At 37.5% G+C, this 15,534-nt stretch overlaps 1 protein-coding gene across 1 annotated transcript in view; it reads right to left on the bottom strand.

Annotated features, from left to right (window-relative positions):
* The window catches only part of CUNH20orf194 (chromosome unknown C20orf194 homolog), a 67,166-nt gene that overhangs the window by 23,301 nt on the left and 28,331 nt on the right, over positions 1–15,534 (bottom strand). The window contains exons 18-25 of the mRNA XM_026072756.1: positions 15,101–15,171; positions 14,227–14,277; positions 13,316–13,403; positions 9,486–9,589; positions 5,882–6,028; positions 1,312–1,400; positions 981–1,079; positions 617–731 (exon numbers count right to left, since the gene is read on the bottom strand). Coding sequence (XP_025928541.1) covers positions 617–731; positions 981–1,079; positions 1,312–1,400; positions 5,882–6,028; positions 9,486–9,589; positions 13,316–13,403; positions 14,227–14,277; positions 15,101–15,171 — 764 coding nt within the window. The remainder of the gene's footprint in view (positions 1–616; positions 732–980; positions 1,080–1,311; positions 1,401–5,881; positions 6,029–9,485; positions 9,590–13,315; positions 13,404–14,226; positions 14,278–15,100; positions 15,172–15,534) is intronic.

Raw genomic sequence — 15,534 nt, 5'->3', positions numbered from 1 at the left:
TCAAAGAAAAAGATAGACTATGTTTCTGCTTCTTTTTCTTTCYTTCTTAAAGGAGATTTAAAATGTTGGAAAGTTACTAGGAAATATTTTCTCTGAAAATGTTATTTAAAGCACTCCTGAAGTTTGACAATTGTTACTGCCCCTATAGAGAACTGAGTGTTCTACAGATAATATCAGCAAATGTTAAATATCATGTGCTGCCTCTATGCTATTTAAAGGACTTTTATGTTCCAGAGAACAATTCAGTTAAATTATTCAGCAACTCATAAAAAACAAACTACTGCTTTAGGGCTAACCAGCTCTGGGCATTAAAGAACACTGCTCACTTGAAGCTCTACTCCTCATTTTCTGCCTGTTTTATCAGAGCTGAAGGGCCATTAGCACTTCCAAAAGACTGTTTAAATGGAAAAAAAAATAAGTAATGTAAACATGAAAAGAGGGCAGAGCAATTTATTCCAAGAAATACAGTTGAAGCAAATTCAGTGTGAACTGATGGTATGAGGAAGGAAGCAGAGAATATGGTTAAACATTTATCAGTACTTTACTGCATTACACATAACTAAGAATATTTAGTAAATATCCTATGAGGGGAAGTATTACTGGGTTGCTGCCTTACCTTATCACTTTCTGCTTTTTCAGGAATGATTTCTGACTGTTGCAATAAAATAGGGAGATGTGCTCTCATTATTGGCTCATGACTGACGCTGCCGACCGTAAAATGTTGCAGAAACCTTTTAAAAATAAAGTTTTATTTTCTTACAATCCAGACCAAAAGACTCTGTTCACACAAATAGCTGCCAAATAATTTTACTAAAATAAGATTGTTAGTAAAGGACAAAGATAGGCTTCCTAGAGAGGAAATAATTCATCTCAACATAAAAATATCTAGCGTGAAGACAGACTTATTAAATAAGTAATTTTTAGAAAAGTATTATACATACCAAAATATTTTGTACTATTTCTGAGAAAGCTGAACTCACCTTTCTAACTCTGGGAGGGCAGCCGATAGTTTCAGCTGGCTGCATCTTTCCCCAGAAGGGAAAGACAAGGCATTAAACAGCTTCTGAACACTGGAGTGTCTGAAACAAGCAAATTAACTGGTTGGTTAAAGAAAAGCCTAGACATTTATCGTCTTTAAATCAGATGGCTACATAATAACTAGTAAAGAAATCAAAGTAAAACATTACTCTGAAAATGCAAAGATTCATTTTTGAATCGTTATTAAAGTTTTCATCGAGTGTCAGCATTTTTCTGATTGTAGCATACAGACTCAAGGGTAAATTATACATCAACTAAGTGGCATGAACTTACAGTCTCTTTTGCTCCACAGAGAGGAATTCCTCCTGGACAACCTTTAAACATAATCCTGAGCTGGTCTGGTTTTGCCATGAGGAAAAAACCTGGAACAAACCAGACCAACTCATAAGTATCATCAATTTGTAAGTTCAGTTTTGAAGAGTTATTTACGTACAACCCATGGCCTCTTAGGATTTGTTTTTGTCTAAAAATATACGCATTTTAACTAGCCCCTTTAAAACAGCATTTCACAATACTGTTTCTGCTAATAGTATTCGAAATATGGAAAAATCTCCACAGACCAAATTTTGAAAGCTTCTCTTTGACTAGATTGAAACTGCTTTAAGAAATAGCTACTGAAACAACCTAGTTTTCCGCGTCTTCATAACTGGGAGAATATTCCTAGGGAAGAAGATACCCACAAAAGCAACTGCACCATTCACGTGCATCCTTTAGTCATAACATGCTTCACTCCTAAGAACGCTAAGTATCTGTAATAAAACTGCAGTACAGCGAGAACGGTATTAATACACATCTCCTTCAAGCAGTCCTGTAGCTTGCATGAGGTAAGAACGTAGCAATCCTATTTCTAGAAATGTAAGAAAAACTCTGTTCCTTCCAAAAGAAATGGAGCCCTTTGTTTCTCTAGGGAACAGTGTTTTGGCTCGCATCCGATTCCCCTAGCCAAGTCACATTAATATGAATGGCACTATGAACCTAGAAATCAGATTCAGATGAATCATGCAGTTATTTAAATGTTCAGTATTTCCCTTCTTTTAATAAGGCAACAGCCATTGTCATTTTTCACAATAATTTGCTGCAAGACAAAACAATCGGGGGGAGCAGGGGGAAGACTGCTTTCCATTAACGAATCGGCATCGTAAGCACAAGGGTACTGAGATAAAAAGCATCAAAACAAAATAAACTTTTGATATTAACAAAGACAATATTGCTTGCGTTGAAGGATCCATGCAGCTAAACAAATAAGCACTTCAGAATACATTCAAGGACTGAGCAAAATGGAAAGAGGGACTGGTCAACAACAACAACAACAAGGTATTCTTTAGAAGTCAAAGGGTGAGGGATAAAGTGAAAACACAGGTCAGACTGAACAAGAACTTATAAAGGAAATCAGCAAAACTAAAGGGACTCTGAGAACTAAAAGAACATGGAAGGAAAAAAAAACATGCTATGACATTAGAAAAGGTAGAAGAAAAATGGAGAAATCAGGACATCCCAAAGTCTAAGCAAGTTCTCCTCCACTGTCAGTGAGGATGTAAAAGATGCCATTCTGTCTTTGCAGTAGCGTCAAACCAGATTCCACTTCTGCGTTTTCAAAGTCTTGCAACCAACATCTCAATCACAAGGAATTTATTGCACTCAGATCTGGAGGAATAGGTAATTGCCATTCCTATTTCAGCAAGGCTTGGAACATTAAATAATAGGTGCAGTAGCAAGTCTTTTAAGCTAGGTATTATGCCATATGATTGAAGAAGAGTAGAAATGGTACCTATGCATTAGYGAGTCTTTGTAACTGTATGTTCTGTAACTGAGACTTCAATGCCATGCTACGTTTTAGAACAGGTTTTGGAGAAAAATAGCAAGTAGCTGAAGGCAAGTAGTAATAAAATACTTGTAATATCTGTTTCCCACAGCTTATGCTGTGAGGAATACTTGATTTTATGAATGGCTTTCTTTGACGAGATAATATTTTCTAGACAAAGGACATGTTTTATCTACTTGAACTTGAGCAAACCATATGGTAAGAAACCGTTAAGCTGCAGAAACTGAAGCTCAGTATAGAACTGCTAGGCAGAAAGCTAACTCAAAGGAGGACAGGTCTAAACAGGGCAGAAAGAAGAAATATCAGGCTGGGGAAATTCACTAGCGGAGTTGTGTAGGGAATACGCTGAGAAACCCTTTTAAATGAGTCTGGCCCAAACTGAAGTGAATTCACAGCATTTTGGGGGTGGGGGGCCAAAGCTGGGAAATAGTCTACACAGCACTGACATGATTTACAGAGCAAAAAAGATCTAATTACAGAATGGAAGAAACAGTAATAAAAACAGGAAGAAGGTAAGTATGAGAAGCAAGAGTGAGCACACAAAAAACTTGTTWTCAGCTGGAATATCAGTGGGGAGCCAAAGAGATGGACCTGGAGGAGTTTCTCGTAAAATGGCCATGATCTATTAATTGAAGACARCAGTGAACATGCAAAGGCAAACCAAGGATACCTCAGGACACTTTTGGAAGAGACAGAACTGTTACTGCCTCTGTACAAGAAACACGTACCCTCATCTAGAATATTGCATGCACTTTGGACATGGCCAAAACCCAATAAATTCAAACCAGATCAAACAGAGAGAACAATTATGATGATCAGAAGAAAAGAGAACATTTTACAAGCACAGACGAAAACAGGATATTCTTTCAGGCTAAATGAGCYAGGAATAGAATAGGTCTGAAGTCTCAGAACACCTCAAGGATGTTTACAGGGAGAACAGAAGAAAAAACAGGTATAAAAGTAGACCTAATAAAATAGGCTGGAAATCTGGAAAAAAAAAAAATCCAAGAACTAGCATAGTGGAACAGCAGGAGTAATCTAAACACTTTCAAGGCAGAAGAAGGAAGACTGATTTTATGGTGTCACTGATGCTACCAGTGGAGACTATACTCATTGAGCTAGGTGGTCTTTTCCAGTCTAGTGTTAGGATCACATACCAAAATCGTGATGAAGTCCTAAAATCTCCAGGCTCATTTCCTCAAAAGTGCTATTGTTATAAAGTTTTGTTTATTAAAAGCCTCTGCACTACGATGCATGAGGCCAATCTACTTGAGAAAATAATACAATGCCATATGGGCTACTTAAAGACTTTARCAAAACTTCCCTCAGGATGACGATCCAAATGTGTCTAACCACAAAAAACACACAATAGAACCTCTGCCACTACATACAATTGCTGCAGCCAATTATACACCAGTGCTACATTTAAAATGCAACTACTAGAAARCAAGCTTTTAGAGCGCTCGCTGACTTCAGAAGACAAAATGAAAGCACATGGTGAGCGCTAAACTTAACAAGCAACGCGATCACTAGAAATATCTACATAAGCTTAACTTTCTCACACATGCAAGGTCTTAAGATCAGGAGCAACCATTTCTTTCATAACGGTGAAGAAAAAAAGGTTTCCTGATTAACAGACTATGACATATATAAAGCATGTTACAGAACATGTATTGGAAAGGACTACATGTCAAGGCAGTCTCTTGGAGACTCTCTCAATGTTAAGTTCTACAGAGTAGAAGACGCCATAGGTCACATACAGAATCAGTGTTTCTGGCTGGAAGAAAGCCTCTGGAGATCTCTAGACCAACCTCCTGCTCAAAGCAGGACTACTGGCAATATATATTAGATCAGCCACGGCTTTGTCTAGCCAAGTTCTCAAAACATCCAAAGATGGAGATTCACCAGTTCCTAGCCTGCACTGATACATGGAGTTATTCTGCCTCAGGTACAGATGTTCAGTTTTCTTGAGCTCCCTGAGGTTTCTGTTGATGCAATCCTCAAATTTCTTAAGGTCTCTCTAGAAGCTCTGACAGTCAGTGTCAGCCAGTTCCCCCAACTGAGTATCATCCCAGGGTTGTAGGTGAAGATATTAAACGATGCTGGACTCAGGAAACAATCCCTTGGTGCTCTGTTCATTATCAACTGCTAACTGAATGTCAAGCCACTGATTACTACCTGTTTAACTCTGAAATACAGTAAGTTTTCAACCCACCTAAGCAGTTCATTTCTCTAATCCATATTTCCTCAGCTTCCAAATGAGAATACTACACTGTCAAAAGCATGGCTAAAGTTAAGGTATAGATAACATCCACAGTGCTCTTCTCATCCATGTGGCCAGTCACTTCATCATAGAAGTTACTGAGGTTCATCACAAACATGGTCTGCCTTGGTAAATCCATCCTAAATATTCCCAATTACCTTCTTGTCTTTATAAGTTTGGAAAAGGATTCTAAGAAGATGTGCTCTATTATCTTTCCAGGGACTGAGGGGGGTAACCAGTACAGACTGATCTAGTTCCCTATGTCCTCCTTTCCTACCTTTATCAAAGATGGGTGTAATATTAGCCCTTTTTCAGTTGTCAGGGATGTCCCCATGATTCTACATAAATTATATAAGCAGTCTCAAAATCGTATCAACCAACTCTTTCAATACACTTAGTGAATCCCTCCACAAAAGGAATTCTCAATGTTACTTCCTAACCTGTTGCTCCTCCAGTGTTGGCTGCCCCTTCTCCTTTCCAAACTGTGCTGGTTCACAGAGATATGGCAATAGGTTTTGCTTGTGAAGACTGCAACTAGAAAGACCTAGTACTCTAATCTGTTCTGTATTATATATAGATGACAAGCTTTYGTGGTTCAGCCAACATGAGAAACACAAATCCGATGTTCTGTTCAAACTTAATCAGTTAACACAGACATATTAACAAATTCACCCTTGTCACTCCTCTGAAACACATCTGAAACATCTGAAATTGTTTTGGGTGAAAAAACAAAAAACYTCAAAGTTTATTTGCCTTACCTGTGAATAAAAGGCTTTATAAATCTTTGTTTTGGGGAAAAGTGCAATCATCAAAAAGTTTCCTTGGCTATGGAATTCAACTGGTAKATGCGCAAGCAAGGAACTTTTGAAGTCTATAAAGACAGCGGCAACAATACTGGTTGAATCCTAGAAGGGAAGAAAGAGGATAATTTACAATTAACAATTATTAATAAAAAAAGTGAGAAAAAAGGCTTAATACATTAGATTCCATAAATCAGGAAAGAACTATTACAGTCCTAGATGGGCATGCATAAGTATCTGAAGATTCATTAACCTGTATCATGCAGGTAAGCAGCAGAAGGATCAACTGCAGTCACTTACAGTACACTGCAGTTTCTACTCCCTGCCATTAGAGTTACCACAAGCTTTAAAGAAAGCACATTAAGATCGTTAATCTGAAGTTTGTCTCTTCTTGAAAACAACACACATTTTAATATCTATTCCCTTCCCCCTCTTTTCCCTCCCCCAAAAACTAGAACTTTAGACCTTTCCTCTGCATCTAACTCCTAAGCTTCACAACAGAACTACCTTGTTAATCTACACCTATAATTCTCCCTGACACACATACCTTAGAAGAGCGAATTACGTCTGTCACCTAAAAAGACTAGAAGGATGGTATGGTGCTATTACAGACTCTTTATATACCACACTCTTCAGGTCCTGACATGAAAGGAACGATGCCGCAATGATGTACAATGAACAGGCCTGCAATTTAAAGTATCTGCCACTTGCACGTTGGCAGTGTCATGTTTCTCAGATTCTTCAGTGATCACAAGTTTTGCTAAGTCTATTGCTCCTGCAGCTGAACTGCATGCCTTCGCCAACAGAAAGTCGAAGCCCTCAAGATTAGTCTCCCTCAGAAGCATGGGGCTCACCAGTTTCAGTCTCATTTTTGTTTTAATAAGTCAACACTAACCCTCAGTTTTCCCAATTCCAGGAGAGTAGTTTATGCAAAACTTCACAGGATGCTAAAATGTTCTGCTCTCCATCTTTGACTTACAACTCYTCTCTTTTCCCACTGAAGTATTAGACATACAGTACAATTCAGTGGTGTGAAAGCACATCCCTGGAGAATAGGGCTTCCGTTACTCAGTGTACAAATCAGAAATCTAGTAACGCTCATCTCTCTTTCAACAGGTTAAGTGGACTAAGAACTCTACTTAGTAATTTTTAGAGAAGTAGGCTCAAGTTGGGGAAGACTTGAATAGGAATCAGTGTCAACTCAGAGACTTTTACAAACAAAATCTCTACCCCCTTTGCTGACTCAAGGATTAGTTATAAAAGCAAGCCTCTATAAATCATTGAGGTTACTGAAGAACATTCAAAAATGTGAGAGACAATTACTATCTTAAGAAAAAACGGCTTTTAGACTGTGGTGMACAGACCCTGGATTCCGCAGGATAACTTGCGGATTTCATGAAAACTGACTAAACGGCAAACTCATACACGCTGCAATTACATATGAAATGCCTAACAGAACATGCACCTCCCTTTAAAAAATGTTTAGTGTTCCATACATTGAAAAAAGCTGAAGAAATGCAGCGATAATCCCCACAAACATTGGGTTAAAACAGTCTATTTCAGAATTTTACAAGACATGAATACTATTGTGAAATTAGTATTAATACTTAATACTAAGTATTACTTAATAATGTTTCTTCACTTGATTCATGGCCAAAATGAATATTGGATACAGGTGCTTACAAGTTTCAAGACCCGGTCTTAAATAAGACTCTAAAACCCAGCACATAGCASCTAGGCTCCGTACAGTCAAGACACCTTGACACAATATATTGATACATTGAACAGCTACAGAAGAAAAAAATAAGTCTGAGAGTTTGGAGATTAGCTGTCAACTCAGTCCACCGTGTTTTCTTCTTTTCCCCAAAAGGGTCAGTACAAAGCTAGAATGCTGCTGCCTTACATCATGGGATATTGGAGATGTCGAGTTCTGCTAAGATTGGTACAATCTCTTTAGATATTTGTGGAACAGTCTTCTGAGGGATCTGACACTATCCTCCACGCTCTGGATGTCTACAAGGCTCAAGTACTTCAGGAGTTTAGGTGGGAGCTGGGTGCCYAGTTCCTCAGAATAAGGACGCTTTTGGCATATGTTGGAGGCAGAACTGCAGACATATTTTCAGGTCAAAAAGAGAAGCARCTAGCAGGCACGCGGTGAGACAGCTGCAGAGCAACTGCATTTTGCATCACCTAAAGTCTTTTATCTTTTATTTTAAATCTACCATTAAATTATCCTTTCCTTTGCATCTGCATTGTTGTTATACTAGCTTTGAAAAAAGCACACTAACAATTACCCTTCTCCTCTTGTCACTTCTTAATATTTTAAGCTCTCCACCCTTGCATTATGCCAAGTCAGTTAGACAATAAAATTCTGTATGTCAAGGTTTAGCTTTACACAAAAATCTGGCATCAGTTCAAGAATGATAGCCAGGTCCCATAAATAGCTAAAGTTTTATGAAAGTGAGTGTCTTKAATTAAACAATAGAAGGAAGGTCAGTGTTAAAATAGCTTCTTAAACTACGAAGGGGCAATCAATACGATATACAAGAAAAGGCAGCTAAGGTAAGATTCTCTTCACTGTTGTGTTTTCATCACAATTAAATCACACACTTTTATCGTATTTTACTGGTTTCCTCCACTATGTGATGAAATCACAGCCACACAATGCTCTCTGGAAGTCACTAAACAAATGTGTAATAGTGTACCTGAAGAAAATAGAAATTAAAGGAAACAAAGATGTCTTTTCAGTGCTTAGGAAATGATAACCACCCGAAATAATCTCTAGTTTCGATTCCAAAAAGATATAGTTAACCCAGTGCGTCTGCCTTAGAGAAAAAAAAGAATTGCTGTCATTAACTTAATTCTCTATTCCCACAAAGAACCTTGCCAGTAAAAGAAAACAATCAGCCTGGCAAGTTAGCCAAGTTAAGTGTTAAGTGAACTGAAAACTTGATCACAGGAATGGCCAAACTCTATGCCTAGCATTGTCTTTTACTGTAATTACTTAGAGTATGCGTAATTACACGCAACATGCCTTTCCTTCTCATTTCTCTCAACTTGGAAAACGCGGACTGGTCATTCCCTTCACGCTGTCAGTTAGACAACACTCCGCAACAGCAGACAGACACTCCTCCCGACCCCTCCAGAGATAAGCAGTACATTGCCACGAACGTTTGACTGAAGGTTAAACGTATTTTGAACAGAAGGCAGCATTTCACCCATCAGTACACCCTACGGCTTCACAAAGCCTTGAACTTTTCTCCATCCATCGCTTAAGATGGCTGGATGTTTTACGAATGCTACGTTCTGCAACTTTTCTGCTAATACAAAGTAATTTTCCATACCATACCATTAAGAATGCATTAATAATTCAGTTCTCTCCTACCTACAGTTTAGCTAATCTAAAACCAATACAAAAAGTGCAGAGATYTGCATCGATGCCATTAGTTTTATATGCTCTTAAACTAAAACTTTATCTGAAAACAAGCACCTATCTTAGAAAAGTATTTTTAAAATTGATAAACAGTTTATGACAACAGGAACAGACAAGCAAAATACTCACCCCATCGTAGAAAGAAATGGAATTCATATGGTTCTTTGAAATGGAAATGCTGCCATGGTGAGGATGAGAAAAGAGGATGCCATCTGAAAAGAAGTACAATTTGCCTAGAATTTAAAAGAAAAAGGTTGATGTTATGAGGTGTATATCAATATATCAGCATCGTATGACTAATGCCTCTTCTTTCTGAAGAAGAAATCTATATTCTTGCAAAACTGTCATATTCAACATGGAGTACAACATTTGAGTAAAGAACTGGGGTAATATCTGTACAGCATCCAGCGCACAACCATCAGATCTCTGCTGAATCTGTCAAGGGATAAAGTCATGAATATGGTTGCATTTGACTTAATCTCATCCCAGAGAGCCCACGTCTCACAAATTATTTTTGACTTTTTTAAAAATAGCCTCATAATAATTTTCATCATGATTAATTGTAAACTTACAGATATATCAAACTTTGACAAAATAAGCAGAAGTTGCATCCAAAACAACAGAAAATTTAAACGTGGTAACACTATTAACAAAGGTCAGATTTTCACCAAAATGTCAACATATTAACACATACCATGCAGCCAAGAAGAAAGAAGTCAGAGAAGACAATTTTCCTTCATTCTCTCACCAAGATAAAGTTTGAAACGGGAAAACCCTTTATCTGCAGGCTTGAATTTTATTTTGCATACAGAGACTGTTAACGGCCTAGCAATTTCCCTGGAAGCTATTAGCCTAGTGACAGCTAAGAGACACAAATATTCATTCTATCTCCTTCTTTTGTGCCATTTTATGGACATTTAGGCTCTTAGCAAACCTGCACGACCAGGAAAGCAGCTTGAAAATGGAAAAACAGCAAGGCTAGATGATAAAACAGATAAATAAGAAAATTTTACCTTTAAAGCTCCATAAACTGACATCAGCAAGAATACTAATTTCTGACGGCCATAAGAAAGCTAAGAATGAAAGAGTAAGTAGGGGCTGCTACGTGGACCTCTATACCAGTACTAGACCATGCATTAAAAGCAGGATCACATACCATACAGGAAGCATGCAGAGACAGCCAAAAAGAAARGTAATTACTTTCTTTTTTTTAAAAAAGCAGTATGACTCAGAGTTAYGCTTTAAAAAAAAGCAAAGTAGAGCAGAAGAACAGCTAAAAAATACAGCTAAACATATCTGCACATTCAACTCAATCTATCAAACAATGCTCWGAAGAAACAATAAAAAACAAAGACATTTTCCTCTTGAAATGGCAAGTTAAAATAAGACCTTCAACATTATGCAGTATTAGGGCTTTGCTTTAATAAACAAGAGAGCTTGATACAAATTAAACCATTATACCTAGGTAGGTGATTTTAAGTTACATAAAAAMCATATTGCCCCTGTTAGACAAGCATGCAACTATATTGGATTGTAGCTTCCAGTTAACRCTAAAGCTGCACCAAAAAGATGACYACTATTAAACAGGGAAAGATTAAAACCACAAATTCAAGATCTCACTTCAGAGCAACCGAAACAGAGACAAAACCYAACTATTAAYAAATCCACTACACTGTTCAATTAATTRAAAAGCTATACATGGATGGACAGACTACATGGATGTGGAGGTTCAGCTGTTTAACCTGCATATAGAAGAGAGGTTCTTGCTTATACTTCCAGTGCTTGCAAAATTCAAAACATAGCACAGGTAACATGCCTTCTGTTGGGCAGCCGAAGAAGAAAAATGGCAAGATGCAACATCYGAAGTACATTTTTGTCAAATCTCACAGAGTATTACATTTCATGGAGAAAGCGTCCCCGGGGAGGGGAAATCACAGAGGTTGATTCAAAAATGGGAGCTGCRAAGAGCAGTAATTTGCCCAAACCCAGATGGCCTCCTTCACATTACAATTAGCCAATTACATCAAGAACAACTTTATACGCTACTTGCATAGTTACCCACAAGTTATTAATGCTGGAAGAGAGCATTTAATTGATAAGAGCGATTGACTCACTTAAGCACATCCTACAAAATTCTGGAATGCTGCAGATGTATTAGCACAATAAGGAAAACATTTCCTAGTCTGAATTTTTTTTGCTGTATTTTGGACATGAATGGAACTCCTCAATTACAGCAAGTAACAAATGAYGGAGAGAGGAGATGAGTGTGTGTTAGTGTATGACAGCACCTCTTCCATCCAACCGTGCCAGACTACACAGCTGCAAGCTCACTAGAGCACAAATCGTGCAGGACAGCAAGTTCGCAAGATAGCGAACTATCTTCCAGCACATGTGAAAGGGAACAAGACCAAGTTCATTTTCACTTGACACCTAAGAAAATACCTCTTCGCTGAAGTGTTGCATAACAGTCCTTATGTCACCTACTTATAACTCTCCATCCCAAGAGCAATGAAAACATTTAAGTTAAATCTCACCAAAAAAGGGAAAAGTATATTCCTCCATTGGGACAGACAGTTTTCACAAAGCCAAAATCATTATTCTTCTCCCTAATTATTTACTGAGTGAAACTGCATCCACAGCAGCACATTGCAAAATAGCTAAATACTTTATTCTGCAATATCCTTCCTACTTTAAAATCTGTTAAGTTAGAGCCAAAAGCAAATTCTGCTATGTGCAGATAGCTGTTGAACAGCCCTGCACATCATTACTTATTCTCAGTACTACTTTTGTASAGCTACAAAAATAACAAAGCTAAAGATCTTCTCCTCAAAGCTGTCGAATTATAATAAGCACTTAGGTGACTGATGTAAGTTAAGTTCTGCCGTGTTATCAATCCTGTGACAACAGTACCTTCACCGGACAGGAGGAGTGAAAATATCAGGCCTTAAGGAGTATGTTTTGATTCAGAAACTCCTATTTATTCTTCTGTGAGTTTTCTCAAAACAAAGTGAGGTGCATTAATGCAATGCTGTGGAATGAGKGAATTCACTCTGCCACCGCACCCCAACAGTCCTCCTGAATTTTCTTAGTCGTATGGTTGGGGGCATGGATGTCACTTAATTTCTTGAAGGAAAAGGCACTAAAAGAGCAGCAATGGTCTATGTGAGACCAATATCAGCGGTCTCGTGTCAGAAAGCGGTAACTTCATTGAATCTGAAAACGACCACGAACAAGCATTTTTCTTTGATATAGCGAGCATCTGTGGTAATAAACACTGAAGTTTGAGTGAAAATGACAATGGAAAAAACTGGAACATCAGCAGCTCCAGGAAAAAGGCTTCAGTGGAAGCAAAGAACAGAAGGCTGTAAATAAATTTAGAACCAAATCATTCCAGTGTCCTCCTGCATCACAGGCAGTGTACCACATTGCCCCAAAACTGCTTACATATTTGCCTCCACTTCTTAAGCTGGAAGCACACTACATACTCTCACTACTTCATTCCCAAGTCTTTCCAACCTAACCTTCATACAGGTACAGGGAAGCCACAAGACACTCCATATAATCAGTTACGGAGAGAAGGAGCCAGTTTGCTCCCTCGCATAGTTAAAGTTCCAAAATATGCACAATCTCCCAGGACTGCAAGGACTTACTCTCAATCAAGTGATGGGAGTCTCATGTGTCTCAAAAATCAAACCTATGGCACTGATAGGAATCCTTCTCCTGGGGGGGGGGGGGGGGGGGAAGAGGATTGGGAATTTCAAGCAGAGGTTGAGGTCAAAGAAGAAAAACATGGCATTTAACAAGACGGAGTTACAAAGGCATATGGAAGGAAAGCAGCTTAAAAAGGCAGTATAGGTAGTCTCACCAGATGTGTGAATCCCAGAAACCACCTTTGTATTTCTCTCTCATGTTTAAAAGAGGTGGAATGACTCTTTAAGCAACTGAGGAAGACAGCTCACCTTCTGCAGGCATGGCCTGTGGATTGCTAGAATAAATATATGCTCCATCGCCTCCAGTGAGTAAAGTGCCCAGGAAAGATTTATCTTCCTAAACGGGAAAAAAAAACAGTAATACGATGGTGTGCATCATGTATTGTAATCCAGGCCAGAATGTTTTTTCATGGTTTTGCTTTCAAGAATTAAAAATTTTTAAACAGCATCTGTCAGAACTTTAAAAGAGTTTTAAACRACATTGATAGAGAAGAACTAGTGAAAGACACAGCATGTCAAGAGTGTAATTTTTAAAAGCACTTCCTCCCTATTCGGTCTTGCCAGCAGCTATTAAGTTCCAAGTTAGTGTCACAACCACAAGGCATAGCTTTTTGTTTTTAGAATGTCAATCTACTGAACTAAAAGTATATTACAGGAAAATAAATCTATTTGTAATGAAGATTTCTGGTAACCGCAAATTAAACCACAAATGTGAAACTCATGTGGGTTAAGATGTTCCCAGATCCCAAATTCTTTTCTTTTTCATACYGCTTAAAGTGTTTTCCTTCAGACATTCAGCAGGCTAATTAAGTTAAAAGAAAGTTGCGTGTAGAGTGGCATTGGTCTTTATTTTTCTTTAAAACATATGAGCTCCATGGGTAGTATTTAGTGAGACTTTCATGGAATCCTAGTTTTATTATAACTCTTTTTGCTGATGGGTTTTGTCATTCATTGAAATAGAGAAAATTCCAAACTTTTATAAAAAATGTATGGTTTTTTTGTAGGCCACAGTTTGAAAAACATAGAATAGAATAGGCAAATTTTTCTAACAAGTAAGAGGAAGAATAAACAAGATACAAGCCAATCTTACCAGCAGTTAACATTTCTGGAATACTGGTTCTTGAAAATATAATCTCTATAACTGAAATGTTTAATTTTACCTTCAGTATATGTTGTGCCTTTTCAGACAGTTTCACATCACTGTCTTCAACCTGTAGCCAGGAAGAGTTTGCATTCATGTTATCAGYAGATAAAGCAAGACTAATGTTAAACTACTTTATTAAAAAGCTTTAATGAAGATACAAGGCAAAGGACAACTTTAGGTTGGTTAAAAGTCTGGAGACCAGACTCTGTTTCGAAGACAGCTTTGTACTTCTCAATACYGTGCTACTATAGGACTGAGGCAGTTCCTTGACACATACTCAAGGAGATACTCCCCCATAAATACCATTTTATCATATAAAAACTATTGTACAGACACAAAGGAGTGCCTGCCATTTGGTCTTTTTATTATTATTATTATTATTATTATTAAAGCATTTCAGAAGTATGGATTGCCAACCAGTATAAAGTTGCCCAGCTTAAAAACATGTATTGGAACTATACCTTTAATATAGTGTACTACATTAGAGATCTGAAAGCAGACCTTTATTTCTGTTGGGGCAGACTTTTAAGTGATCTTAACTGCCCCACAATAAACAGAATTTTCAAAAGTGATACTGTGTACTTGAAAAATCATGCCTGTAGCACAGCTAAAAATTGAAGTGGCGAAAATGGAATAATTTAAAACTTGTGTTATGAATGGACCATCAGCCTGTTTCCACTTATTAGTTACACACTCAGTGTCCACAGTTAAAAATCATACTATTTCAAAATTTTACTTCATTGTCCAAGTCTTCAATTTATTTTCACATATCTATATATTTATAAACATATCTATATCAATATATCTATGTCTATATATTTATAAAAAAGTTTTCTTTTGTCAATTTGCATATAAAGAAAAAAGCTTCAGACAAGTTCTTGTGTACTAACCAGCCAAGACGCGTATCTTGGAATAGCTGCAGTCAATATTATGTGGCTGGTTTCTGAATTAATACTGCCATCTGCAGGGAAATAAATGAAAAATGAAGAAGTATAATATGATCTAYATACTTCAGACTGTTTAGCAAGTTAGATTAGTAGGTTTTTTTGTTTGTTTTTTTTAAGAAATATGAAAATTTCCTTATTATTTTAGGGATTCATTATTGTATAAGTGAAGCTTTCCCAATAGAGTAGCTCCCAGTCTTCCTCATACTGCAACATATCCAGAACTGCTGTAAAATATTAAAAGAAACCCAGTTTTTATTCTGGTCTTGGTACATGCTTCTTATACTTCCTTATCACATCTAGCTTCTTAGCTATTCGTTGTCTCTTTCTGGCTCCCTTTCTTGTCTAAAGTACAGATTTCCCTTTCCCTCCCAACTTTT

This window comes from Apteryx rowi, unplaced genomic scaffold (genome assembly GCF_003343035.1).
Source record: "Apteryx rowi isolate R43461 unplaced genomic scaffold, aptRow1 scaffold_35, whole genome shotgun sequence".
NCBI classification, from domain to species: Eukaryota; Metazoa; Chordata; class Aves; order Apterygiformes; family Apterygidae; genus Apteryx; species Apteryx rowi.
Note: the sequence above shows the minus strand (reverse complement) of the source record. Positions and strands in the feature narration are given on the sequence as shown.